The sequence below is a fragment of the Marmota flaviventris genome, chromosome 17, assembly GCF_047511675.1.
Source record: "Marmota flaviventris isolate mMarFla1 chromosome 17, mMarFla1.hap1, whole genome shotgun sequence".
Classification (NCBI taxonomy): domain Eukaryota; kingdom Metazoa; phylum Chordata; class Mammalia; order Rodentia; family Sciuridae; genus Marmota; species Marmota flaviventris.
The window spans coordinates 64,115,622-64,143,233 of record NC_092514.1 but is presented as its reverse complement, the minus strand read 5'-3'; the positions used below and the strand labels follow the sequence as shown (position 1 = coordinate 64,143,233).

Sequence of the window (27,612 nt, the reverse complement as noted above, 5' to 3'; positions counted from 1 at the left end):
CAGAAAGAAAACCACGTGAACCAGACGCAGCAGAGTGGCAGGGCAGTGACACGGCTCCTCACGGCGCTTTCCTGGCCCACGCAGGTAAGTCACAGCCTCACATTGGTCCTCTGACTAACTAGGACAGTGTGGGAAGAGTTTGGGACACGGTCAAGGGCTGAATTCCAGTCTCTTCCCCTGTCTGGGCCAGTAAGCACAGCGGGTGGGGACCCCAGAGTCCCCGGGGCTGGAGGTCTGCAGGGAAGTCCCTGTCCTGCCTGGCCTCTGTCGGCCGGCCCACCTCCGTGGTTGTTTCTTGTTCTCTGCTTTCCTCCTCCCCTTCCTCTTCTGCCCTGGCATCTGGGTGACCGATTTAGAAATGCAGACTGCCTTGCAACCCACAGGTTGCACACTGATTTCCACTAACTTACAATCCCACCAACAGTGCAGAGCGTGAAAGTGTTCCTTTTGCCCACCTCCTCTCCAGCATATATTTCTATTTGTATCCTTTGAGGAGAGGGGGTGGCACCTGGGATGAACCCACTGAGCCACATCCCCAGCCCTGTATTTTATTTAGAGACAGGGTCTCACTGAGTTGCTTAGCGCCTCACTTTTTTTTTTCCAAGCGGCCATGTTTATTTATTTATTTATTTATTTAATTATTGGTTGTTCAAAACATTACAGAGCTCTTGACATATCATATTTCATACATTAGATTCAAGTGGGTTATGAACTCCCATTTTTACCCCAAATACAGATTGCAGAATCACATCGGTTACACATCCACATTTTTACATGATGCCCTATTAGTGACTGTTGTATTCTGCTACCTTTCCTATCCCCTACTACCCCCCTCCCCTCCCCTCCCATCTTCTCTCTCTACCCCATCTACTGTAATTCATTTCTCTCCTTGTTTATTTTCCCATTCCCCTCACCACCTCTTATATGTAATTTTGTATAACAATAAGGGTCTCCTTCCATTTCCATGCAATTTCCCTTTTCTCTCCCTTTCCCTCCCACCTCATGTCTCTGTTTAATGTTAATCTTATCCTCCTGCTCTTCCTCCCTGCTCTGTTCTTAGTGGCTCTCATTATATCAAAGAAGACATTTGGCATTTGTTTTTTAGGGATTGGCTAGCTTCACTTAGCATAATCTGCTCTAGTGCCATCCATTTCCCTGCAAATGCCATGATTTTGTCATTTTTTAGTGCTGAGTAATACTCCATGGTGTATAAATGCCACATTTTTTTATCCATTCATCTATTGAAGGGCATCTGGGTTGGTTCCACAGTCTAGCTATTGTGAATTGTGCCGCTGTGATCATGGATGTGGCAGTATCCCTATAGTGAGCTCTTTTAAGATCCTCAGGGAATAGTCCGAGAAGGGTGATAGCTGGGTCAAATGGTGGCTCCATTCCCAGCTTTCCAAGAAATCTCCATACTGCTTTCCAAATTGGCCTCACCAATTTGCAGTCCCACCAGCAATGTACAAGTGTACCCTTTTCCCCACATGCTTATTGTTGTTTGACTTCATAATGGCTGCCAATCTTACTGGAGTGAGATGGTATCTTAGGGTGGTTTTGATTTGCATTTCTCTGACAGCTAGAGATGGTGAGCATTTTTTCATGTACTTGTTGATTGATTGTATGTCCTCCTCTGAGAAGTGTCTGTTCAGGTCCTTGGCCCATTTGTTGATTGGGTTATTTGTTAACTTATTGTCTAATTTTTTGAACTCTTTGTATACTCTGGATATTAGGGCTCTATCTGAAGTGTGAGGAGTAAAAATTTGTTCCCATGATGTAGGCTCCCTATTTACCTCTCTTATTGTTTCTCTTGCTGAGAAAAAAACTTTTTAGTTTAAATAAGTCCCATTTGTTGATTCTTGTTATTAACTCTTGTGCTATGGGTGTCCTATTAAGGAATTTGGAGCCCGACCCCACAATATGTAGATCGGAGCCAACTTTTTCTTCTATCAGACGCAGAGTCTCTGATTTGATATCAAGCTCCTTGATCCATTTTGAGTTAACTTTTGTGTATGGCGAGAGGGGGGGATTCAGTTTCATTTTGTTGCATATGGATTTCCAGTTTTCCCAACACCATTTGTTGAAGATGCTATCCTTCCTCCATTGCATGCTTTTAGCCCCTTTATCAAATATAAGATAGTTGTAACTTTGTGGATTAGTCTCTGTGTCCTCTATTCTGTACCATTGGTCCACCCGCCTGTTTTGGTACCAGTACCATGCTGTTTTTGTTACTATTGCTCTGTAATATAGTTTGAAATCCGGTATCGCTATACCGCCTGATTCACACTTCCTGCTTAGAATTGCTTTTGCTATTCTGGGTCTTTTATTTTTCCATATGAATTTCATGATTGCTTTATCTATTTCTACAAGAAATGCCGTTGGGATTTTGATTGGCATTGCATTAAACCTATAGAGAACTTTTGGTAATATCGCCATTTTGATGATGTTAGTTCTGCCTATCCATGAACAGGGTATATTTTTCCATCTTCTAAGATCTTCTTCTACTTCTCTCTTTAGGGTTCTGTAGTTTTCATTGTATAAATCTTTCACCTCTTTTGTTAGGTTGATTCCCAAGTATTTTATTTTTTTTGAGGATATTGTGAATGGAGTGTTTTTCCTCATTTCCGTTTCAGAAGTTTTGTCGCTGATATACAGAAATGCCTTTGATTTATGCGTGTTGATTTTATATCCTGCCACTTTGCTGAATTCATTTATTAGTTCTAGTAGTTTTTTTGTAGACCCTTTTGGGTCTTCTAGGTATAGAATCATGTCAGCTGCAAATAGTGATAATTTAAGTTCTTCTTTTCCTATTTTTATGCCTTTAATTTCTTTCATCTGTCTAATTGCTCTGGCCAGTGTTTCGAGAACTATATTGAATAGAAGTGGTGATAGAGGGCATCCCTGTCTTGTTCCAGATTTTAGAGGGAATGCCTTCAATTTTTCTCCATTCAGAATGATGCTAGCCTGAGGCTTAGCATAGATTGCTTTTACAATGTTGAGGTAAGTTCCTGTTATCCCTAGTTTTTCTAATGTTTTGAACATAAAGGGATGCTGTACTTTGTTGAATGCTTTTTCTGCGTCTATCGAGATGATCATATGGTTCTTATCTTTAAGTCTATTGATGTGATGAATAACATTTATTGATTTCTGTATATTGAACCATCCTTGCATCCCAGGGATGAATCCTACTTGATCATGGTGCACAATTTTTTTGATGTGTTTTTGTATCCGATTCGCCAGAATTTTATTGAGGATTTTTGCATCTAGGTTCATTAGAGATATTGGTCTATAGTTTTCTTTCTTTGAGGTGTCTTTGTCTGGTTTCGGAATCAGGGTGATGTTGGCCTCATAGAATGAATTTGGAAGAGCTCCCTCTTTTTTTATTTCCTGAAATAACTTGAAAAGTATTGGTATTAATTCTTCTTTAAAGGTTTTGTAAAACTCCGCTATATACCCATCCGGTCCTGGGCTTTTCTTGGTTGGTAGTCTTTTGATTGCTTCTTCTATTTCATCCATTGATATTGGTCTGTTCAAATTGTGTGTATCCTCCTGACTCAGTCTGGGCAAATCATATGACTTAAGAAATTTATCGATGTCTTCACTATCTTCTATTTTATTGGAATATAGGTTTTCAAAATAATTTCTAATTGTCTTCTGTATTTCTGTAGCATCTGTTGTGATATTGCCTTTTTCATACCATATGTTAGTAATTTGAGTTCTCTCTCTTCTTCTCTTCGTTAGCATGGCTAAGGGTCTGTCGATATTATTTATTTTTTCGAAGAACCAACTTTTAGTTTTGTTAATTGTTTCAATAGTTTCTTTTGTTTCAATTTTGTTGATTTCTGCTCTGATTTTAATTATTTCTTGCCTTCTGCTACATTTGCTGTTGTTTTGCTCTTCCTTTTCTAGGGCTTTGAGATGAAGTGTGAGCTCATTTATTTGTTGGTTTTTTTCTTTTTTTGAGGAATGACCTCCAGGCAATGAATTTCCCTCTTAAAACTGCTTTCATTGTGTCCCATAGATTCCGATATGTTGTGTCTGTATTTTCATTTATCTCTAAGAATTTTTTGATTTCCTCCTTTATGTCTTCTGTAACCCACTGATCATTCAGTAACATATTGTTCATTTTCCATGTGATGTAGGATTTTTCCTTCCTTCTTTTATCATTGATTTCCAGTTTCATTCCATTATGATCAGATAAAATGCATGGTATTATCTCCACCCCTTTATATTTTACTGAGGGTTGCCCTATGGCATAATATATGGTCTATTTTTGAGAAGGATCCATGTGCTGCTGAGAAAAAAGTATATCCACTTGATGATGGTTGATATATTCTATATATGTCAGTTAAGTCTAGGTTATTGATTGTGATATTGAGTTCTATAATTTCTTTATTCAACTTTTGTTTGGAGGATCTGTCCAATGGTGAGAGAAGTGTGTTGAAGTCACCCATAATTATTGTGTTGTGGTCTATTTGATTCTTGAACTTGAGAAGAATTTGTTTTATGAACGTCGCAGCACTATTATTTGGTGCATAAATATTGATAATTGTTATGTCTTGTTGGTGAATGGTTCCTTTTAACAGTATATAATGTCCTTCCTTATCCCTTTTGATTAACTTAGTCTTGAAGTCAATTTTATTCGATATGAGGATGGCCACCCCTGCTTGCTTACGAGGACCCTGTGTGTGGTATATTTTTTCCCAACCTTTCGCCTTCAGCCTGTGTATGTCTTTTCCAATCAGATGTGTCTCCTGGAGGCAGCATATTGTTGGATTTGTTTTTTTAATCCATGTTACCAGCCTATGTCGCTTTATTGGAGAGTTTAAGCCATTAACATTTAGAGTTACTATTGATATATGGTTTGTACTTCCAGCCATGTTTGATTATTTATCTTTTTTTTTTTTAATTTAGTTTGTTTCTCCATGATTAGCTTTCCCCCCGCCCTCTGTCTTTACTGAGGCACTTCCCACTGATGGTTTTGGTTATTGTTTTTCATTTCTTCCTCATGTAGAGTTTTGCTCAAGATGCTTTGCAATGCTGGTTTTCTGGCTGCAGATTCTTTTAACTTTTGTTTATCATGAAAGATTTTTATTTCATTGTCGTACCTGAAGCTTAATTTTGCTGGATACAGAATTCTTGGTTGGCATCCATTGTCTTTCAGTGTTTGAAATACGTTGTTCCAGGATCTTCTCGCTTTCAGCATCTGTGATGAAAAATCCGTTGTTAACCTTATTGGTTTACCCCTGAATGTAATCTGCCTCCTTTCTCTTGTAGCTTTTAATATTTTCTCTTTGTTCTGTATATTGGATATCTTCATAACAATGTGTCTTGGCGTTGGTCTACTGTGATTTTGTATGCTCGGTGTCCTGTATGCATCTACAATTTGTATATCCATTTCCTTTTTTATTCCTGGAAATTTTTCTGTAATTATTTCATTCAGCAGGTTACTCATTCCCTTGGTTTAAATCTCTATACCTTCCTCTATCCCGATGACTCTTAAGTTTGGTTTTTTTATGTTATCCCATATCTCTTGGATGTTTTTCTCGTGATTTTTTACCAGCTTTTCTGAGCTGGCTAGACTCTTTTCAAGATGATATATTTTGTCTTCATTATCTGATGTTCTGGCTTCTACTTGCTCCACTCTGTTAGTGATACTCTCATTTGAGTTTTTAATTTGGTTTATAGTTTCCTTCATTTCTAGAATTATTGTTTGATTTTTTTTATAATCTCTATCTCCTGATAAAGATGCTTAACTTCTTCTTTTATCTGTTTATGTAATTCAATTTCAATGTGTTCTTTCACTGTTTGAATTTGCTGTCTCATATCCTCTTTAAGGTTCCATTCCATCTGTCTAAGGTATTCCTTGAGTTCTTTATATGACCATTTTTCTGATGACTCTAGGTCCTCCTGAATTTTTAGGCTGTCCTGCATTGTTTATACTCCTTTTCTTCCTTGCTTTTTCATGCTGCTCTTGTTATTTCTTGTTCTGTTTGACTGCTGAGTTACTGTTTACTCCTATAAATTTATTTGATGCTTGGGAGGAAATGTATTAGAAGGGAAAGGAAGAAGTCACTAAAGAGAATGAGAGTAAGCAGGTAGAATTCAAGGAAAGGGGGAATAAGGAAATTGAAAAGAAATGAAAAGACAAAAGAAAAAAAATAGAAAATAAAAAAGAAAAAAAATTTTTAAAAAATAAAAATTTAAATTTAAAAAAAAGAAATTTTAAAAACAACAACAAAAAAATGAAAATGAAAAAAAAAAAAACCCAAATTAAAAAAAAAATTAATAAATGCAGTCTTAGAGTTTGATTAACTTCTCTTCCAGGAGGTAGAGCTGTGCCCACCGGGCCAAGCTTCTCCTCTCCATACGCGGGAACCAATCACTATGCAGCAGCTCCTCCTCCCAGACTGGGTGGGTCTCCAATCCTGAGCGCCTAGGACCTTCTCTTGTGTCTAGTCACTTCCCCACTTTTCCTCAAGCCAGGCCCTGCTCACCGGTGACGCTCACCACAATACTGGCTACACGCCAGGTCTGCTGCTCCCGGGAGCCCTGTTTTCATGAACAACTGGGCACACTCTCCCTGTTTGCCATTCCCCCAGACCCTAAGTTTGTGGAGCTTGGGGCTGAGAAGCTCAGCGAAATTTGCTTGCCCTCCAGTAGCCATGCCCCCGGTAGCTGGTGCAAGAGACCTCAGTTGTCAGCACTGGTGGGAGCGGTAGCCAGGAGTTCCGCGCCACAGGTCCCGCGCCACTCCTGATTCCCTCGGTCTGGCTATGGCACTCACAGGAGAGCTGGGAGGGGCCCTTAAGGATTCCCCGCTGTGTGGAGAGGGAAGGCTAGGGGATTACACACCTGTTGCCGCTGGTTTCAATGAAGTTATCTCCTCCACTGCATTCTGGTGACATCAGTTGTCTGCCATGGTGGTATCCCATGCAAATGGCGACAGTTCGTTTCCCTTTGCTGGGTGACCAATGCAATGGGTGGGTCCTGACTGGCTCTCCCAAGCCCCGTTTCAATCCTGTGGCCACTGCCTATGAAGGCTCGGTTGGCATTTACCTCCGTAGGTGCAGAAGGGCCGACCAGTTGTTTCAGCGGGATTGTTTAGTGCTGAGTCACAGCAGTTTGTCTCCGAGAAGCAGGCGAACGGGGGGCTTGAATTCAGCTGATCCGGGCTCGGTGTGTGTTCTGAGAGGCCCAGACTGTTTGCCCCAGATCCACGTCAACTCAGCATTGCCTAGTGATCCTGAGCAAACAGCATTTAGACGGTTTACGACTCCCTATGCCCACGCAGCTGAAGAGGTCAGAGACTTGATCTCTCCGCACCCGCCACCATGTTCTAGCGCCTCACTTTTGCTGAGGCTGGCTTTGAACTCATGATCCTCCTGCCTCGGCCTCCCGAGCTGCTGGGATTACAGCGTGCACCACCACACCAGGCTCTATTTGTATTCTTGATGGTTGCCATTCTAGCTAGAGTGAGATGAAATATTAGTGTACTTTTAATTTGTACTTCCTTAATTGCTAAAGATGTTGAACATTTTTCCATGTATTCATTGGACATTTGTATTTATTTTGAGAAATGTCTGTTTAGTTCATTTTAATTTTCACATTTATAGATTGGGTTATTTGGGGTTTGTTTTTTATTTTGTTGGTAAATTTTTGAAAAAAAAGTTTTTTCTTTCTACTGGGGATTTAATCCAGGGATACTTACCCATTGGGCTACTTAATCCCCAGCTCTTTTTTATTTTTTTATTTTGAGACAGGGTCTCACTAAGTTGCTTAGGGCCTCACAAATTTGCTAATCCTGATCTTGAACTTGCAATCCTCTGGCCTCAGCCTCGAAAGCCCCTGGGATTACAGGCATTGAACACCCTGCCCAGATTTTTTTTTTTTTTTTTATTTCTTTGTAGTTTCCGGACGTTAGTCCTCTGTCGGTTTTTTTATTCTTCCACATAAACTTTATTATATGCTTTCAATTTCCATGAACAAGCCTATTGGGATTAACTGGAATTGCAGTTAGGGGTGAATTGACATCTTTATACTATTGAATCTCCTACCTATGAACATGGATTATCTCTTCATTTGTTGTCTATAATGTCCTTCAATAAAGTTTTATAATTTTCTTACTACAGGTCTTATGGGTCTAGGATGTGAGATTTATTCCTGTTCCTTGTTTGGCTATTATAAATGACATATTTTTAAAGTTACATTTTTGTATGTTACAGATATACATAAAAGCAACTATTTCTGGATATTGATCATATAGCTAGCTAAAATCACACACCTCGGGCTGGGGATGTGGCTCAAGTGGTAGTGCGCTGGCCTGGCATGCGCGGGGCGCTGGGTTCGATCCTCAGCACCACATACAAATAAAATAAAGATGTTGTGTCCACCGAAAACTGAAAAATAAATATTAAAAAATTCTCTCTCTCTCTCTCTCTCTCTCTCTCTCTCTCTCAAAAATAAAAAAATAAAATCACACACCTTGCTAAATCATTTGCCTGATGATTTTTGTGGACTTTTCTATCTAGGCATCATAATATGCTAATACTGATGGTTTTGCTCTTTTCTAATTCTTACACCTTGAACTAAAATATATAAGTTTTAAGTATATTCTCCTTTTAATATTCTAAGAGCTTTTATCAAGAAAAGGTGTTGAGCTGGGCACGGTGGCCCACACCTGTAATCCCAGAAGCTCAGGAGGTGGAGACAAGAGGATCACGAGTTCAAAGCCAGCCTCAGCAAAAGTGAGGCACTAAGCAACTCAGTGAGACCCTGTCTCTAAATAAAATACAAACTAGGGCTGGGATGTGGCTCATTGCTGAGTGCCCCCTGAGTTCAATCCCTGGTACCAAAAAAAAAAAAAAAAAGTTGAATGTCTTCAGCATATTTGTGTGTGTGTGTGTTTGTGTGTGTTGTTTTTTGGTTTGGGATCTGTTAAGATGGTCATATAAGCCATGCACGGTGGCACACACCTGTAATCCCAGCAGCTCAGGAGGCTGAGGCAGGAGGATCACAAGTTCAAAGCCAGCCTCAGCAACTTAGCAAGATCCTATGGAACTTAGTGAAACCCTGTGTCAAAAATAAATAAGTAAATAAATAAATAAAAATGGGCTGGGGATGTGGCTCAATGGTTAAGCACCCTGGGTTCAATTCCTGGTACTCCCAGAATAAATAAATAAATATAAATAAATATACATATATATATGACCAAATATGTTTTCCCTCTTAAATCTGTTAACGGAAGGTTTTAGAGTGGACTCCTTCAAAAGCAAATCCTGGAACAAGGCCTCGGGCTCAGGCAGGTTACTTGGGAGATGACTCCAGGAAGCAGAGTGGAGGATCTGGGAGGAGGTGGCAGGAAGGGAGGAGCCATTGAAAGGAGCCAGACTGTGCTGCAAAAGGGTCAGTTCTGCTGGACCTCTGACCCTCCCAGTATTGGACGCCACCAGGAAGGAAGCGCAGCTTGTCTCCAGGGGCTGCTGTCACCTGGTTGGGTATCGCATCCTAGGGACCTCACCTCTCCATTTATCTGGGGAACAGGCAGATAAATAACTCTTACAGCACGGCATGGCCTGGAGGCACAAAGCGAAAAGAAGCCAGGTGTAAGGGTGTAAGTTTGAGGGAGGGGACAGGGGCAGCAGAAGGCTCAGATCAGAGGCGATGTGGCTCAGGGTACCAGGCCGAGTTTCCAACATAACCGCTCTGGCTCCTGGGCTCTCCTTCCACTGCTGGGCACCCAGCTTGGCTCTGACATCACAGGCACCCAGGGCCTTGAATGTGCCAAGCAAGCACTTTGCCAAGTTGCCCAGGCTGGCCTTAGACTTGCTATCCTCCTGTCTCAGCCTCCCAAACACCTGGGATTACAGGCCTGTGCCACTGTGCCCAGCTTCCGGCAGTTTCTTTGGGAGAAGATTTTAAATCACTGATTCAGTATCTTTAAGGGTTACAGAACCATTCAGGTTTTTTATTTCTTCCTAAATTACGTCTGGCAAGTCATATATATTTTTTTTCCTAAGATTTGGTCTACTTGGTTCCATTTTTCATGGCATACATACCTTGTAAGTCTTCTTTTTTACTTTTAATTGTGGTAAAGTACACATAACATAAAACATACCACTTATCCATTTTAAAATGCACAATTCAGTAGTGCTACATATGTTCACATTGTTTTGCAACCAATCTCCAGAATCAATCTTACAAAATTCTAATGGCCCATTAAACAACTCTCATTTCTCTTCTCTCCAGCCCCTGCCGTCCACCCCTCTACTTTGTGTTTGTGTGAATTTGTATCATCTTCTTTTTCATCTTGTGCTTGAAAGGAAAGTGACCACAACACTCGGAGTGACCAAGAGATCTTTTTGCAGCAGTGCAACAGAGGAGAAAAGAGAGAAAGAGAAAGAGAGAGAGAGAGAGAGAGGAGAGCATGCGCGCAAGGGAGACAGAGAGATCAAGAGAGAGAGAGACAGAGCAAGAGAACAAGAGAGAGAGGGGCCCAGCAGGAGGGAGTTTTTATAGCCCAAATCTAACGGGGCCTCTGGGTCTGCAAGCTGCCTTATTGGCACAAGGGGGGGTTGAGTGTTCAGCCTTGAGTGGGGGTTGAATGTTCAGCTTTGACGCAAACAGTGATAAAGGACAGAGGGCGGTTTGAGTGCGTGGGCCATCCTGCAGATAACATAGTTCAGCCTGTTCTGCACCTAACAGTGCTTATGTTCCCATTCTGGTTCCCAGCAGTGTTTATTGGTTTCTTCTCCTCCTCCTCCTCCTCCTCTTCTTCCTCCTTCTCCTTCTCCTTCTCCTCCTTTTTGTTTGTTTAGAAATATGTTGTTCCAGAGACTTGCCCAGAAATTTCCTTTGGCCTTCTGTCTTTCTTCTCCTTCCTGAGGGTCTCTGGGAAACCAACCCCTGACCGTCCTCCTGCTCTAGTTCATCAGACAAGACAGCTGGCTCTCGCTCACGATGACTTCACTCCCTCCTACGTGTGTAACCCTGGACAAGTCCCTTAATTGTTCTGTGCCTCAGTTTCCCATCTGTAAGACAAGGACAGTAACAGTGCTCTACCTTACAAAGTTAGGGGACTCATGAGTTAATACTGTGGAGTGCTATGACAGTGACCAACTTGTAGCAGCCATGTGCTAGGTAACGACATCACCACTGCATACCGAGGTGGCAGTACAGTGGTAGCCAGGGAGTCTCCACTGAACGCACCTCCGGCCCTACCCTGCTGGTCAAGCCCCTGGGCGCCCCCTGCGACTGCCCCATGGGTAGGAGGAGAGTTCCCTGATCTCAGAACTCTGCCAACCCTGAGTGGAACTGACCCCTCCTGGCTGGGATTCCGGCCTCCTACTTTTGCCTCTTTCCCCCAGCATCATTCCAAAGCCCAGGATCCCTTTCCAGAGACTTCCCTGGATTCAGACTGAGAAAGGCAACACTGAATGACTGCAGAGCAGTCACTAACTTTGGCCTAAGTGGTGAGGGAAGTGCTGATGGCCCCGTGCCCTCTCAGTCCAGGAGCAGAGCTGGGCCTGACTCCCTAAAACTCTGGGGCCTGCATTCTCTCTCTCTATCTATCTATCTATCTATCTTTTTTTTTTTTTTTTTTTTTTTTGTGCCAGGGATTGAACTCAGGGGCACTCGGCCACTGAGCCACATCCCCAGCCCTTTTTTTGTATTTTTGAGACAGGGTCTCCCTTCACCCCCTCCTAGGTGTGTAAACCTGGACAAGTCCCTTAATTGTTCTGTGCCCCATCTGTAAGACAAGGACAGTAACAGTGCTCTACCTTACAAAGTTAGGGGATTGATGAGTTTCTACTGTGGAGTACTATGACATCACAGGTGCAGCCATGTGCTAGCGCCTCACTTTTGCTGAGGCTGGCTTTGAACTCATGATCCTCCTGTCTCAGCCTCCTGAGCTGCTGGGATTACAGACATGTGCCACTGTGGCCGGCTGGGGCCTGCATTTCTAAAGGCCCCAACTGGAGTTCCCTGAGAAATCAGGGGACCTACAGCCTGGTCCCAGGGGATCTGGGACAGAACTGGGAGAGCAAAGGTAGGATATGTGGAGAGCAAGATCCACCTGGGAAGGTCCTGGTCCATCAGAGTCCAGCCCTCACCTGCGCCCTGCTTCTGGACCCCTGAAGGGAGCAGGAGCTTCCCTATAGATAGGCTGCAGCCCCTCAGCCCCAGCCCCCCAGACCAAGACCCTGCCTGGAGTGGGCAGGGAACGTCAGCAGGCTGGGCCCAGAAAGGGAGGCTGAGGCCACACAGATCCCTTCTCTCCTGGGCCTGGGCCTCTGGGGACTGTTGTGGGCTGTGATTCCCAAGGTTCTGGGCCTCACATGGGCCCTTAATCAGCTGAGTCAGGACAGGTTTAAGGTGGAAGCTGAGTGGGAGGGTTAGGGTTAGGGTTAGTCAAATACCCAGCATTCACGTGCTGGGTATTTGCAGGAACCTCAAATTCCTGCCTGGTTTTCCTTAAAAAGCCCAGGTCTCTCTCGCCTTTGCTGTGGTGACTGGGTGCCCTGATTGGATATTTTCTTCCCAGAGGAGACTTCAACAAAGTGTCTTGTGGGATTTGGGGTTCACCAGATCTGCGCCTTGGAGGCCTCATTCAGCTGTGTGCACACAGTCCACAGGGATCCCGTGTGCACATGCGTGAACACACACACACAGGTGTTGCCTTCCCTCGCCCCACTCTTGCAGGGGGCTTTGGAAGAAGAGGTTCCTCCCCTGCTTATCAGCTGTTTCCCAACTTCCTCTGCCTGCGGACCCTGGCGGCCCGGAGGCCCGGGAGTTGGCCTGTGCACGTGGCTTCCGGAGCTCCGATAATGAGAGGAAATGCGGTCATCAGCTCACAGAAGGCTAGGAATCTGGGGCTGCAGCTCCATTCACTGCTCCCTGGCTGAACCGTCCATCTCCCTCCAGACAGCCCTCGGCTGTTCCCTGGGAACCCGTGGACCCAGCGGGAGATGTCTTCTTTAGGTCGCTGGGGCCTACACGCGGCCCTTCTCGCCCTGCTCTGCTGCTCAGGTGAGCGGGTCTGACACCTGGCTGCCCGGGATGGGGTGTTGCCCCGCTCTCCGGATTCAGGCAGGGAAGGGGGAGGTCCTGGTCCTGTAGTTTTTGAGGCTTTGAACATGGGGTTCATTCCACCATGGGCACAGGATACTGTGGCAGCCTGTCCTTGTGTCCCTGTGGCCCTGGGCGGTGGGTAGGGTCCTGGACTTTCGGACACCAGGTGGAACAGACCTCACAGCTTTGGGGTGTGTGTATGGCAGGTCGTGGAGGCTGAATGATGGGGGTGGGTGGGGGGCTCAGGAGGTGAAGGGATGCTGGGGGGCCTAGGGGACCGTAGGGGGCAGCAGAGGACATCACCTCCTGGCCATGACGGTCAAAGTGAAAATGAAACTTCTTTCAGAGGGTGGAGGGGACTAGGAAGGGAGGTGGCTGCCATATGCTGAGCACCCCGGCCCTGGATGGTCAGCAAGGTGCTTTCAAGCTAGGGGATACTAGCCTATTTGATGGAGGAAGAGACCGAGGCTCAGGGAGAGGAAGCCCCCAGGCAGCCGGTGGCGAATTCCGACTCACACCCAGTGCAACCCACCTCCAACGCCCCTCTCTTGCCATTTCGTCATATGCCACGCGCTGCAGGCTGAGCGGGGCGTGCAAGGGAGATGGGAACATGGGACACAGGCTGGCCCAGCTAGTCTGGATCCAAATGCTCTCGGTCTACTTTGGTCACGGCTGAGTCCCCAGAGCCTAGCATGGTGCCTGGCACGTCGCAGATGGTGTTTTTGTTTTGTTTTTAATGTTTTTTAGTTGTCGATGGACCTTTATTTTTTTATTTATATGCGGTGCTGAGAATCCAGTGCCTCCCACAGGCTAGACAAGCACTCTGCCACTGCGCCCCAGCCCCAGCCCCTAGCACGTGTTTGAAAAGAGTTTACCAGGAAAGGAAGGAGGGAGGGGCTCGCCCCAGGCCACGGCTCAGAGAGCACAGCTTAGAGCTCACCTCCATTCTCAGAGAGGCTGTCAGGGAGGAGGGGGCTTTCAGGTGGACCTTGAAGGAGATGGAAGAGGATCTTGAGGAAGGCCAATCTGCAGCTGAGGAGCAGAGGGGTGGGAGGAAGGAACACCCAGAGGCTGGGAGGCCTCCGGGATCTAGCCAAGAAGCCATAGGCCTAATGGCACTGGGAGAGGAGGAGAGGGACCATCCATGGCCCTTATCCTTGGACTCCTGGTGGCAGGTGCTCTGCTGGCAGGGCAGCAGGGACATTCACCACACGATGCTTCTGTTCCTCCAGAGTCTGGTGAGGCAGCGTTCGAGGTACACATATGGCCAGAGAGGCTGGTGGTAGAAAATGGAGGGTCCAGGACAGTCAACTGCAGCACCAGCTGTGCCAACCCCGATACGGGAGGCCTGGAGACCACCCTGGAAAAGACTCTGCTGGAGGATCAGCCTCGGTGGAAGTCCTTTTGGATCTCAAACGTCTCCTGGGACTCGGTCCTCTTTTGCTACTTCACCTGTGCTGGGGAGCAGCAGTCAAAGAGTCTCAACGTCAGCATGTACCGTGAGTGGCTGTGCGCAGGCCCTGCTGTCCCCAGGGTGCTGCCCCCGGGGCCTTCCACCACAGCCCCCACCTCCCTGGGTTCCTGGGGTGACAAGGATCAGGACAGGACAATGGGCTCAGATCTGCCCACACCCTGGGTAGGACTCCTTGAGCCCCTGCTATCCTTGCAGCAGGCCCCCAGGTCCTGAGCCTTGCTCTAAGGACGACAGCCAACCAGGACTTAGGCAGATCCCACAGTCATTTCTCAATGTGGTGTTCCTCAGCCCCGCCCCCGCTCAGCCGCCAGTGCAGCCTGCCTCCATGACATCGGTGGAGGACCATCAGGAGACCTGGGCACGCTCTCACCTCATAAGGAGAAGGTCGAGTGCCACTCGGTGTCCTTATCTTACCCTGAGAGCCCATGGCAAATGGGTTACCATCACCCACAGACACCTGCCCAGGAGCCATGGAAACCCTCCAGATAGGCCAGGACTCTCAACATTTGGCTCTGGGGGTATCGCTGAGGTCCTCCCCATCACCAGCATCAGAGGATCCAGATGAACAGAGAAATGCCCTGAAACCAACAGGTGATGCTGGGTGGGGGTGGGAGTGAGTGGAATCCAGGGCCCTACCACAGGCCCCGTCAGTAGTTGGGAACCTGATCCTGGAGAAGCGAGGCTGGTCTGCAGTCCTCACCCCTAACGGAACCTCGCAGTTCAGTTCCTCAAGTGCCCAGTGCCAATGAGCTCTTCCCTTCTCCGTCCAGCTGTTTAATTTTTGAATTTTTTTTTAATAACTGGAGAGGAAGGAGACAGACCCAAACTTTTTTAAATCTTTCCAGTTAGCTATACAATTTCTGGACCTTTTCTTTGTAGACAATAGCTCACCTCCATGCTGTCTATTCTCCAAGTCACGTCCACTAATCTATCACCTGGCACATCCTTCAGCTCAATTCTTCTTTCCTCCTCTCTTCACAAACCAGACCCCAGCCCACTTCCTCCCTTATAATTCCTGGAACACCACAGTGACAGGAGATGGCCCTGGCTGGGTAGGGCCTGTGGAGACACACCCCCATCCTGACAAGGCCTCCCTCCTTCACCCCCACAGAATTTCCAAAGCAGATCATACTGCAGCTGCAGCCCGTCTGGGTGACCCTGGGCAAACCTTTCACTATTGAGTGTAGGGTGTCCGCTGTGAAGCCCCTCGAGAGCCTCACCCTCACCCTGCTCCGTGGCAAGGAGACCCTGCACAGCCAGACCTTCAATGGGGGAGCAACTGACCCTCAAGAGGCCAGAGTCACATTCAACAGCACAGCAAGCAAAGAGGATGGCCTCCTGAACTTCTCCTGCCAGGCCGAGCTGGACCTGCGGTCTCGTGGGGGCGACATCTTGCGCAACATCTCAGAAAACAAGGTCCTTCAAGTCTATGGTAAGGAGACCCCAAGGGCAGAGGGGAAGGGAGATAGCATTCCCTCTTAGCCTTTAGCCCCATTCTCAGGCAGATTGGGGTGCACATGTAATCCTGAGGGCTCCCCTTTGCTCCCCGTCTTCCCTGATTCTCTCAAGTCCCCAGCCAGAACCCTGGTTGTTCCAGAAGTCAGGGGAGCTCAACTAGTAGCTTGGCTGTTCGTGAGCTGTGTGGCCTTGACCAAGGCAATGTGCCGTCTCTGCCCTTGGCTGCTCTCTGCAGTGGGAAGGCTGGTCTGCCTGACCTGTAAGGTCCCTGGGGCATAGCTGTTCTGTGATTCTCGATGGCTAGAGCATTCTCTGTCAACGGGGAGCCTGTTTGTCCAGAACTCACAGGGCCCTGCCTGGGGAGGCTTCGTCTGCACGATGCCACCCTCCAAGCCATGGTTCTCAGCTACACGTAGCTGGTCTTAAGAGCTGCTAGCAAGGGGACATCTGCCCTCACAGTCTCACAGAGGTCCCACTGGGAGTCTGAGGCCTGGGTCACCTTTCTCCTAGATGCCACTCTGGAAGAAGACACCATGTGCCCTTCCTCTTGACAACCAGGGTGACTGCAGGGTGGATGAGTGGGTGGAGCTGATGGGTAGCACCTGAGAACTTCTAAGACCACCACCCCCTCCTTCCCTAGAGCCCCCGCCGGAAAACCAGATGGTCATCATTGTCACAGTCGTGTCGGTACTGCTGTTCTTGTTTGTGATGTCCGTCCTGCTCTGCTTTGTCTTCGGCCAGCACTGGCGCCAGAGGCGGATGGGCACCTATGGGGTGCGAGCTGCCTGGCGGAGGCTGCCCCAGGTCTTCCGGGTGCAGCACATGTGAGCTGCGAAGCCACTGCCATGGTGGCTGCTGGAACTCAGCATGGCTCCTCAGGGTCGTGGTCCAGCCCTGGCTGAAGGACTATGACAGCAGCATAGGACTCTGGCGACATTTCCTTTTTGAGCCTGAATACAAACGCCCGGCCCTAACCCTGTGTCCTCCATGTCTGCTCCTGGGATATCAGTCAACAGCCCAGAAGGGGAAGGTACAGGCACCGACTTCTGCCCCTGCAGGTTCCCTCAGCCTCTTCCTGTCCTCTCTTTCACAGGGGCCTTCCCAGGCTCTGCTGGCCCAGGCTCAGTTCCCAGACACCAATCCCATCTGGCCCCCAGTGATGAATTCCTACTGGGGGAGGGGCAGAAACAATGTGGCCTGTGAGGCAAAAGACACTGCTGTCACCTGGCCCGAGGTCCCCTAGGATCATTCCTGGTGAGAGCAGGACACAATTCTGACTCTCTTTCCCACTGTGTGAGGATGGGGCCCAAGGGAACTGGCTCAGCTCCAGGGTCTTCCCCGCTAGCCTCTCCCCTACCACTTTAGGCCCTTCTCTCCCCCAAGGCGGCCTTCAAAGATCTGGGGAAACCAGAACATTCCACTTCTCTCTGGACCCATTATTAGTCCCAAAAGGCAGCCCCACCATCTTTGTCATTCCAGAAGGAGAAGTGAGGGACAAGGGTGGGCCTGGGGCTCTTGCACCTGGGTTTGCCCCAAGTCCAGGCAGGAAACGGTTGGGTTTCTGTGGTTTTCAGGCCCTGAAGGGGCAAGAAGGAGTGCTTACAGTCCAGTTAAAAACCACAGTGGGTGGAGGGCTGGGGTTGTGGCTCAGCAGTAGAGCTCTCGCCTAGCACATGCAAGGTCCTGGGTTCGATCCTCAGCACCACATAAAATAAATAAATAAATAAAATAAAGATATCGTGTCCAACTACAACTAAAAAATAAATATTTTATAAAAACCCACAGTGGGTGGAGAGGGGCTGATCCACCAGGGAGGAGAGGGCCTGGCTGAGGTTGAGACAGTGAGAAAGGATGTCAGCGTGGATGCAGAGTTGGCAGACAGCACAGGGGCAGCTAGAAGCTTCCAGGCTGTTCTCTGTCTTGCACTGAAGCAGGCATGGTCCCCATGAGCACCCATCTTCACAGCATACTCTCAGCATCATAGTAATCTAAGGAGATAGCACCCCCATTTTGCCTCCCTCCTGCCTCAGTGGACTCCAAGGAGGGAAAACAGAAGGGGACAGTCCAGTGCCCATATCAGTGATAGCAAAGCCCCCACACAGGGCACATGGCCCTCCTGGCCTCCCCATCCATTCCTGGGCTTGGGTTCCCACTGCCCACTTACCCAGCCCCCTACCTGAAGCAGGAGGTACATCTGCACCCACTGTCCCTGTGGCACTGGGGGGTGGGGGCGGTGGCACAGCTCTCCTGATATGGGGAGAGAAAAGAAGATCCTTCAGTGGCCCAGGCGTGGCCTCCAGTGCTTCCCCCACAATCCCCTTGGCCTGCTCTGCCAGCCTGGCCCCAGAGCAGGAACCTGGTAAAGCCCAGACCTCAGCCTCACTTACATCCCCCTTTTCCTGGAGGCAGGAGGCCAGTGCTGAATCCTGGGTGCATCCTGAAAGAGGGGCTGATGTGGGGGAGGGAGGAGGAAAGGGGCTGGCCAGAGTGGTAGGGATCCCAGGGAGGGCACTGAACAGGGCAGGTAGTGGTGGTGGAACACCACAGGCTCTTCCTCCTGAGTGTCCATCTCCTCCTGCAGTTCTTCCAGTTGGTCCTCTAGGTAGACCTAGGATTGTGCAAAGGGGAAGGGGAGATGGTGACAGAGAATCAGACTCTCCTACCCCCACTCCTCTGTTCATCTACATGATTTTCTCCAGATATGTACTTTCAACATGGCTACTGAGCATTTACTGTATCACGCAAGGCACTTTGGAGACATTTATTCCTTATTTTACAGGTAAGAATACTGAGGATCCAAGAGATTGAACAACTTTTCTAAGGTCCCCCAGCTAATAACTGGTAGAGCAAGGGCTGGAAGAATCCAGGTGACTCCAGAGCGGAGGCCTGGAGTCCACTCAGCTGCGCTGGGCCTCACTCTCAGCTCCAGAACTGCCTTGTGCCCTTCAGTGATGTGGAGCACTTATCCTAAAGGTCCCCCTGCCCAACCCTGGAGGGTGGGTTTACCCCTCACCCCCTTCACCAACGTCAAAATTCTACTCGGCTCTAAAAAGCTGGTTCTAAGGGTTCCTGCTCCTCTTCCAAGGAGGGATGGCCCTTTCCCCATCCCTCACCAGGTGTGAGCATGCTGCCTACATTTCGTTCGCCAGCCATGCCAAAGCCGGCAGTATTCACAGCCGTTGGTTTATTCATTCACTTGTTGGACAAATACCAATTGAGTCTAGGCTAGGCAACAGTGTCCATGGTGCCTGTAAGTGGGCAGGGCTTGCACTGCAGGGAAACTTCCTTGAAAACCAGATCTGTGTGGTCTTGGTTTGGGGACCCTCCCGGCATGGAGGCTTACACCTGGCTTGACACCTAAATGCATGCCAGAGGGACTCAAGTGTGGGCTGGCTTTCCTTGCCTCTTCGCCCAGGACTTTCTCTCCAGGAGAAACCCCATTTGGATCCCCCAGGGCCTGCAGGTGGGCGAGGCGGTGGCCCCAGCCCCACGCACCTGCGCGCTGGGCGAGTCTGACCCGGGGCTCAGCGCTCCCGCCGCCCCCGCCGCCAGGCGGCTCAGCAGCAGCTGGTGCATCTGCGCGTTCTGCAGCATCATCAGCTCCAGCAAGTCTAGGGGCCAAGAGTTCAGCCGGCTGAACCCGGCTCCCGCCATCACCCCGCCCCGACCCCTCACCCATTCCGGATCCCAAGGCCTTTATCTTTAAGTCCAGCCCCCAGCGGAAGCGGAGGTGGGGCAGCGCGGACCCCCGACACCTGGAGAAGGGAACGTGGGGGACAGAGGCGGGCACAGTAGGGTGACCCCGGAGTCTCACCTTCCTTCACGCGGCCCGGCTGCGGGGGCGGGGGTGGGACGGCCGACGGAAGGGACTGCAGGATGGTCATCCAGGGCTGGGGACATTGGCGGGGAGACTCAGACCAGGTGGGAAGGGATGGGGCTTGTCGCGGGAGCCCCAACACCTTCCTCCCATGGGTTGCTTCTCCCTCCCTGTCCAGTCTCTTCCTCTTGTTTGGGGTCTCTCTCCTCACCCCCACCGTGCATCCCCTCCAGAATCCAGCCCCTCCAGGGGCGGCTCCCCAGCGCCGCTGTCCCCCCGCCCCCAAGTCAGGCTCCGCTCCCAGGCTCAGCCCTCACCGTAGGGTCTGCACTCCGTGGTGGGGCGCTACCCCAGCTCCCGCCTGGCCCAGAAGCCATGGCCAGCGTCTGCGGGTCAGGGTTACCATGGCAACGCTAGCGACGCCAAGGGAGGAGGACTTCCACTCCTGCGCCGGCCCGCCCAGGCCCAGGCCCCTGTTGCCCTGGGCGACTTGCCCTCAGCCCTCCTCTCCTCCTCCCAGAAGGACGTGGGGTCCTACCGCTGTCGGTCTGGCCTCCAGGAGGCCCTTCCTTCAGGCCAGGGCTCCCAAGACTTCGGGTCTTAAATCTCCCTTTATCTTGTGGCCTTCCTCACCCTCGCTACTAGACGGGAGTGGGCCTATGTTTGTTGAATGAATGAAGTAGGGTAGCCTTGGTTTGCTGGTCCCAGAGTTCAAACTCAGCTGATGAGTTCAGCAGGAATAGAGAATGTTGTGTGCGCAAGCTTGGAGTGAGGGTCTGCTGAGCTAGACAGCCCCTCTGTCAATCAGAAGAGGGGCCCTCTGCAGACAGAGTGGTTTCTGAAGATGACCAGGAAGGAAACACTGACCTGATTCGCAAAAGAAGCTGGGGCTGGGGCCAAAAAGGGTGGCCAGATGCTTATCTCTCCTTTGTTTTCTCCCTGATTTCTGGCCAGTGTGAGTTGCCACCCCTCTGAGGTGGATAAGCGGTCCCCAGTCCTGTCCCATATACTGGAACATGCATTGTTCTGACAGGAAGTTAGCAAGGTCTCCATTGCTTAAGAACAGGTGAGGCGGGAGATCTATTTCGGCAGCTGTGACCATCCTAAGATAGGCCCTGAGCAGCAAGTCAAGGAAAATCCGGACAGGAAGCTGGGATTAGCACCCTATGAGGTGCCCTTCCCCCACCCCCCACTTCTGTTCTGCTCCCTTCCTAGCAGTCCTGGAGTCTAGACCCAGAAAGACCATTTCCACCTTCCTCCTTTGTTTCTTAGTCTTGTCTCCAAAGGAGGGGGCCAGTGGACAGTGCATTATTTGTCTTGTTTGTTTTATCGCTGCAGAACCACCAACAAGCTGTGGTCACAGGCTCACACTAGAGAAGCATGCTCCATCTCTATTTTCATTCCAAAGCCGAGCACTGTACCCCCAACAAACCTTGAACAGGGAAGTGACTGTGGGTGAAGAGGCCTATCTGAAAACTGGAGGTGGTGTCCTGGTACGCTCCTTGGTCCCAGCACCCACCGTGGGGAAGTGTGAACAGACCCTTGAAAAGAAAGCAGAACTACAGCACCGTGGAAAGTCCCTGTAGGTGACTTATGCAAGAAGAGATAATGAAAAAGAGAGAATTCTATAACTGGGGGATGGAGATCTGAGCAAGGTGGCCCTCAGATGGGATCAAGCAGCTTGGGAGAGAGAAGGCACTTCAAACTGGAGACAGGCAGAAAAAAGTCATGGCCATGCCTTCATCCCTCAGAAAGGAGCCCGGAGCCTGCTGGAGGTGGCTGTGGAAAGCAGGTGGGAGGAGGGATCATTCCCGTTCCTCAGATGTAAAACTGCCGGTTAACTTGTACAGGGAACTTGTATTTTGGAAAACAAGGCTAAGGTGAAAAGTGTCTGGCTTGTAGTGTTCAAGTTCTTTATCATAGGAAAACCAAAGCGTTTGCTGCTCGAAAGAAGGAATGCACAGGCAGATCTGCTGAGTTCTTCACCTGAGGAGACTTAACATCAGCCCCCCAGAGCAGGGGAGGTGACTCACCAGCTACTTCCTTGACTACTATTATTTTCTTTCAGACATTGGCCACTCCACCTATTTCCTTTTAATTTTTTTTTCCATCAGTGAGAACTCTGTTTTATATCTTTGGATTTTTTTTTTAATTTTTGTTTTTGTGTTTGGGTGTGTATGTGTGTGTGTGTGTGTGTGTGACCCAAAACAATTTGTACCAAAATTCAGCGTCCCAAGACAATTTGTTCTGCCTATTGCCTTGGTAAATCTATTTCTGGGAATAAGCTAAACATGGAAAAAATTTACACTCAAATGTGTTCATCACAGTGTTATTTTTAAGAGTTAAAAATTGAACATTACTCAAAGTCCAATTCTAGGGGAATGGTTGAATAAATGAAGGCAATCTACCCAAAGCATGGACCTCGAAAAAAAAAAAAAAAAAGTTACCTCCTCTCCTCCTGAGATGCAAATAGAGAGGAAAAAGTTCCTAAGATTCTGATTACAAATTTCAATGCTTATTTTGAGTATAGGTGAGGGAACACAGAGAGAGCACCAAGCAAGCAAGGAGTTTTTTTCTCATACCCAATACTTAGATACACAAATTGGATGGAGCTAGAACATAAGGATTGAAGGAAAGAAAATATATATTGCTCTGTGAAATTATGCGGCTGGCATAGAAAACATACTAAAGAAGGAATCTTGAAAACACAAGAGTGAAGGAATTCCATTTTCTGCTTAGAAACTCTAACTACGCTATTTCTACAAATTATGGTTGTCCTTATGAGGTATGTGTTATGGTTTAGATATGAGGTGCCCCCCAAAGGCTCATGTGTGAGACAATGCAGAAAAACTTTAAGAGGTGAAATGATTGGGTTTTGAGAACTTGAATCAGCAAACTAATCAAAGGATATGGATTAACTTGGTGGTATCTATAGGCAGGTAAGGAGAGGTTGGAGGAGATGTGTCACTGGGAGCGTGTGCCTTTGGGGTTTATATTCTGTCCCCGGTGATGGAGCTGTCTCTGCTTCCTGATTGCCATGTCCTGAGCCGCCTTCTTCCTCCCCTCCCTTCCACCATGATGTTCTGCCTCACCTTGGGCCTAGACCGATGGAGTCGGCCCTCTATGGACTGAGACCTCTGAAACTGTGAGCGCCAAATCAACTTTTCCTCCTCAAAAACTGTTCTTTTCAGGTCTTTTGTTTACAGAGGCAAAAAAGCTGACCAAGTATGCATATGTGATTTAGTCTAATAGGCACTTGGTGATTGTTCAGGTTGGGGTGGTCTCGCTGGGACCAGGATATCTAAGGTGAAGAGAATACTTGAGTAGCAGGCTCCCTAAATATTGCCCAAGGGAGATCTCCTCAAGTTTGCCAAGAAGTAAATGATGTTATTACAGAAAGATAAATCAAGGTGTACAGAACTGGAAAAAGAAATTGAAGAACCCATGTCACAACCTGCTGATGGAGGGAGTGATGATATTTTTAAGGTCTGCTGCACAGTTTTCTTGGAACTGGCCTTTGGTGCTGATACTCTGAACTTCTACCTATTTTCTTGTGTCAGTCCCTGTTTGCTAGGGTCTCTCAAAATTCAATTTCTGGCTTAACCATCTCAGTTTGGTAGAGCACATCAATCTGTGGTTTCCTAAGAATGAATTCAGGGGTGGTAAATTTTTATGATACCTTATATTTTAAAATGCCTTTATTCTAGAGGTTGGGGGTATAGCTCAGTTGGTAGAGTGCTTGTCTCACATGCACAAGGCTCTGGGTTCAATCCCCAGCAAACCACACACACACACACACACACACACACACACACAATATCTTTATCCTACTCTCATGTTTGATGGATAACTATAACTTGATATGGAACTCTAATTTTTTTCTACCCCTGTTTTCTTAACAGTTTTTAAATTAGTATTGTTCACATAAGGTATTCAGAGGAAGGCAGTCCTAGAACTGATTCAGTCTCCCAGTGGTGTCCTCAGAACCCAGACTTCCTTCCCCTCTGTGCTCTTGATCTTCCTCCTATCAATCTGGGAGACCAGGGGTTTTAAGTTTTAGCTTTTATAGTGTCTGTAGGAAAGGCAAGATAGGAAGCAACAGCTGCTCATAGAGGTGGAAAGGGACAGTCTACAGAATATGCCATAAAACTTTTTGATATGCTCATCTAGAATTATAATTTCCTTCCAGTTTTCATTTTGTCTGAGAAATGTCATCGATTTCTTATTTTTTCACCATTGCATGGACATTTCTATTTTGGAATTTAAATGTTTAATGTCAAAGAGCCTTTAACATCAGGACATTCTTTGTTTATATATCTCATTTAAAGGTTGAACATGTTCTTTCTGAGGAAATAAATTCGTGCTGTTTTAAAAGTAAAAAAAAAAAAAAAAAGCCTGGGCTTTATGGGGCCTCAGGGGAGAAGGAGGACTGTACTGGAAACAGGGCTAGAGGCCATTCATGTTACATCCTGGCAAAAAAAAAAGTTGTCTACATTTTGCCCACATCCTGAGACCTCTGTGAGGCTGAATTCAAAGGTGATGAACTAATTAAACTGGCAGAGAAAACTTCAAGCCAGCACGCCATTTAGAAAGTGGCATGATATAATTCACAGCTTTTAACCAAGTTTACTATGATAATCAGGAGCAGAAAATTTTGAAAAACTTGCATTTTTTGGCCAGAAAAGTGAAATGAAACCAGGCATGGTTGTTAAAGAGATTACAGCCACTAAAAACAAAGTACCTTCCCCAGAAACAACAGGAAAGATGGCTCAGGGGCATCTCAGAAACTGGCAAGCCCACAACCATCTCAGGCTGAAGGATGTAAAAGTAAAAATTCCTTTGAGAAGAGACCATGGGGACACCCTTCTTACCTGGGAAGGGGAAGGCCGAGGAAGTTATTTCATTGTGCTCAGTTGCTCAGGTACTCAGAGGTTGCTGTGACCATGGTCCCGAGAGGCAGCCTACTGCTCAAGATGGTGGTAGACAAAAATCGGTGTCAACCACATGGTACTGGTTCTGCAGGGATGCAGGATGCTGGAGTTAGGGGGTCGCGGAGGTTTCCACCAAGATTTCAAAGGAAGGCCGAGGAGGCCAGGCAAAGTGTAGCAGGGTCAGAGTCCCAGTGGCTGCCCTTGAGAGGTGATGCATGAAAATGTGAGAAGGAAGCCAGAACTTCAGTGGAGAGCCCTGAGCTTAAGAGATGCCCAGGAAAGCTGCAGGAATCCAGCAGAAACAAGCCTAGAAAGAGGCTGTGTGAGCTGCAACCAGCAAGGCCACAGGGGAAGAGCTAAGCAAGCCCTTTGGAGAGAACATCACAGTGCCATGTGCCCCGGATGCTAGGCACAGAGCTACAGGACTTGTTCACCTAACTGGATATTGGTCTTGCTCTGGTCCCATTCCTTCTTTCCATGCCCCTATTTCTCCCTTGCAGAATGGACATGTTTACTGTGTGCCATTATGTATTGGATACATGTAATTTGTTTTTGATCTTTACTGGGGGAAAGAGCTAAGAGTTTGCCTTGAGTCTCAGAAGAGATTTTGGACGTGGTATTTTTGGTAATGCTGGAACTGCTAAGACTATGGGGAATCATCAAAATGGACTAAATACATTTTGAATTATGAGATGGGCATAAACTTTCAGGGGCCAGAGTTGGAATGTTATGGTTTGGATATGTATTGTCCTCCCAAAACACATGTGTGAGACAATGCACGAATACTTAGAGGTGAAATGATGAGGTTATGAGAGTTGTAACCTAATCAGTGGATTAATCCACTGATATGAATTAACTGGGACTGTAGGCAGATAAGTCATGGCTGGAGGAGGTAGGGCACAGGGGCACACCTTTGGGATACATATATTGTTCCTGATGAGTGGAGCCCTCAGTACTTCATGGGGGCCATGTCCCGAGCTGCTTTCCTTTTGCCATGATGTTCTGCCTTACCTCAGGCTCAGAGCAGGAGAGTCAGTCATCTGTGAACTGAGACCTCTGAAACCATGAGCCAAAGTAAACTCTTCCTCCTCTCATTGTTCTTGTTGGGTCTTTTGTTCACAGCAACAAAAGGGAGGTAAAACAGGGACCAGGCTTCCAGGTCCTACCCCATTGGAATTGCACTATGGGATGGAGTTCCAGAGCTCTCCCCTCCCAGGACCCCTGGAGTTGAGTGGGGGTACCAACCATGAGGGAGCATCCTGCTGAAGGTCCTGGGAAATCAAATGACTCAGGGCAGATAATGGACTTTCTTCTTCCCTCCCCTGGACCTGTCCTTCTCTTTCTTCCACAGGTGGGAGACACCACTTTCAGATTTACTTCAGTTACTTCTGACAAATTTAGACTTCCAGAGTGTTTTTTTTTTTTTTTTTTTTTTTTTAATCCAGATGCATACAAACCCCAGGGAAGGATTCTGGTTCATCTTGATTCACACATCCAGCTTTTGGACCAACCACTATGGGCAAGAGGACTGGCCAGACATGGGTGGTGAAAGGCCAAGGTTTGTCGTCGGAGATTAAAATGCACACACACAGATAGCAGTGACAAAGATGAAGCACCTTATTGCAAGCTGGTGCTAGCTTATATAGAAAGTGAGAGTCAGTTATCTTAAACCAGGAAGCTCCCGGGGCCAATCATAGTAAAGATCAGGTCATCACGCTCGCACGTCCGCCCTGCATAAGATTCAAGGGGATCACGAACTGTTCACAAGTACGGAAGATGACGGGAGGACCAATTAGTGAATTTTCAAAACAACTTGTTATCCGCCCACTGGCAATTTGCCCGCTGCCATGTCTGAAAGGCCCGGGGAATTCTCAGGGAGACTCCCAACAGGTGGCATCTCCATCCCTGAGTCAAGGGTAGGGTGAAATCAGCAGCCCCCCAGAATGACAGATTTGGAGTAGGGGAGAATCAGATACCTAAAGAAAGGAGGAATACCGTTCCCAGGAGAGAGTGCAATTCTTTCCCCCTGGGCTATGAAATAAAGTCATATTTAACAAAGAGTTTTGATTTCCAATTGACCCCATCCCAATCCAAATGACACTTTGTGCAAATTAGAAAAATTAACGCCTTCCCTGAGACATTTGTACTACCATCTGCCTGAAAATTATCATGGTAAATAAACTAATCTATGGTGACCTCAAATGTGATTGATGCCCGGAGCAGTACAACCCATATAACCAACTGTAGCAGCCCCGACCCCTCCGAGGTGCTAATTCCCTGCAGCTACTCCAATCCTTTGTCAAAGAACATTTTATTCCATAGAACTTTGGGCCAAGGCAAGACAGAGACCAAAGGGGCAGAACCATGAGGGGACATGGTAGCTGGCTCCCACCCACTTCCAGTGCCCACAGGCAGGGATCAGTGTCCCATCAGGGGGATGGTGACCAGTTCCCAGGCAGTGACCATCAGCAAAGTGAGCTGAAGTCAGAGCAGGGCTGGGAGTGATTGATGAGAGGGACCCTGAGGAAAAGCTCTGGGGAGACAGTTTGGAAGGGTTTGGAAAGAAATGCGGGCTTTTCCTCTGGATGCTACAAGCAGAAGAATGTCCGAGGGACTGGGGTGGGGACATCCAGGTTACGGTTGCAATAAAACGAAGTGTACACTGCTTGTCAGAAAGGCTAGCCAGCAACCAGGATCAAGAACCGTGCATAGAGGACACCAGCACTCTCACACCCACACCTAGGTTTAGAAAACCCATCTCTCAGGGTGTCGGTGACTCCAAAGGGGTCCATGGTGGGCCCCTGGGCAGGGGTGAGATGTGGGAAATCCCAGGCCTGGCAAAAAGTGCTCAGCCACAGCCA

The 27,612-nt window shown here is 47.7% G+C and overlaps 2 protein-coding genes across 9 annotated transcripts; one reads left to right on the top strand and one right to left on the bottom strand.

Moving 5' to 3' along the window:
• Nucleotides 1-26,953, top strand: Icam2 (intercellular adhesion molecule 2). 6 transcript variants are annotated; one of them, XM_027946216.2, is made up of 5 exons: nt 1-84; nt 12,925-13,029; nt 14,304-14,570; nt 15,657-15,977; nt 16,644-17,750. In XM_027946216.2, exons 2-5 carry the CDS (start codon nt 12,969-12,971, stop codon nt 16,829-16,831), a joined length of 837 nt encoding a protein of 278 aa, XP_027802017.2. In that variant the 5' UTR covers nt 1-84; nt 12,925-12,968; the 3' UTR covers nt 16,832-17,750. The 6 variants fall into 6 exon arrangements, with proteins under 6 accessions (XP_027802017.2, XP_027802015.2, XP_027802019.2 ...); XM_027946214.2 differs by having other exon boundaries at nt 66-84; nt 12,703-13,029; XM_027946218.3 differs by lacking the exons at nt 1-84; nt 16,644-17,750 and adding an exon at nt 26,197-26,953 and having other exon boundaries at nt 11,834-13,029.
• Nucleotides 17,963-20,436, bottom strand: Prr29 (proline rich 29). Of its 3 annotated transcripts, none has more exons than XM_027946220.2 (6): nt 20,138-20,436; nt 19,818-19,893; nt 19,499-19,614; nt 18,391-18,611; nt 18,180-18,250; nt 17,963-17,991 (listed from the first exon to the last, which is right to left on the bottom strand). In XM_027946220.2, the coding sequence occupies exons 1-6, from the start codon at nt 20,195-20,197 to the stop codon at nt 17,963-17,965; spliced, it is 573 nt and encodes a 190-aa protein (XP_027802021.1). In that variant the 5' UTR covers nt 20,198-20,436. The 3 variants fall into 3 exon arrangements, with proteins under 3 accessions (XP_027802021.1, XP_027802022.1, XP_027802023.1); XM_027946221.2 differs by having other exon boundaries at nt 19,818-19,872; XM_027946222.2 differs by lacking the exons at nt 17,963-17,991; nt 18,391-18,611 and having other exon boundaries at nt 18,111-18,250.
• Nucleotides 26,954-27,612: the final 659 nt, after the last annotated feature.

Excerpts from the sequence above, each read along its gene's own strand:
- Icam2 (XM_027946216.2), top strand. The coding sequence starts at position 12,969 with ATGTCTTCTTTAGGTCGCTGGGGCCTACACGCGGCCCTTCTCGCCCTG. Across the intron at positions 13,030-14,303 it reads CGCCCTGCTCTGCTGCTCAG|AGTCTGGTGAGGCAGCGTTC; the intron begins GTGAGCGGGTCT and ends CTGTTCCTCCAG. Across the intron at positions 14,571-15,656 it reads TCTCAACGTCAGCATGTACC|AATTTCCAAAGCAGATCATA; the intron begins GTGAGTGGCTGT and ends TCACCCCCACAG.
- Prr29 (XM_027946220.2), bottom strand. The coding sequence starts at position 20,197 with ATGGCTTCTGGGCCAGGCGGGAGCTGGGGTAGCGCCCCACCACGGAGT. Across the intron at positions 19,894-20,137 it reads CACGGAGTGCAGACCCTACG|CCCTGGATGACCATCCTGCA; the intron begins GTGAGGGCTGAG and ends CAATGTCCCCAG. Across the intron at positions 19,615-19,817 it reads GCCGGGCCGCGTGAAGGAAG|ACTTGCTGGAGCTGATGATG; the intron begins GTGAGACTCCGG and ends CTTGGCCCCTAG.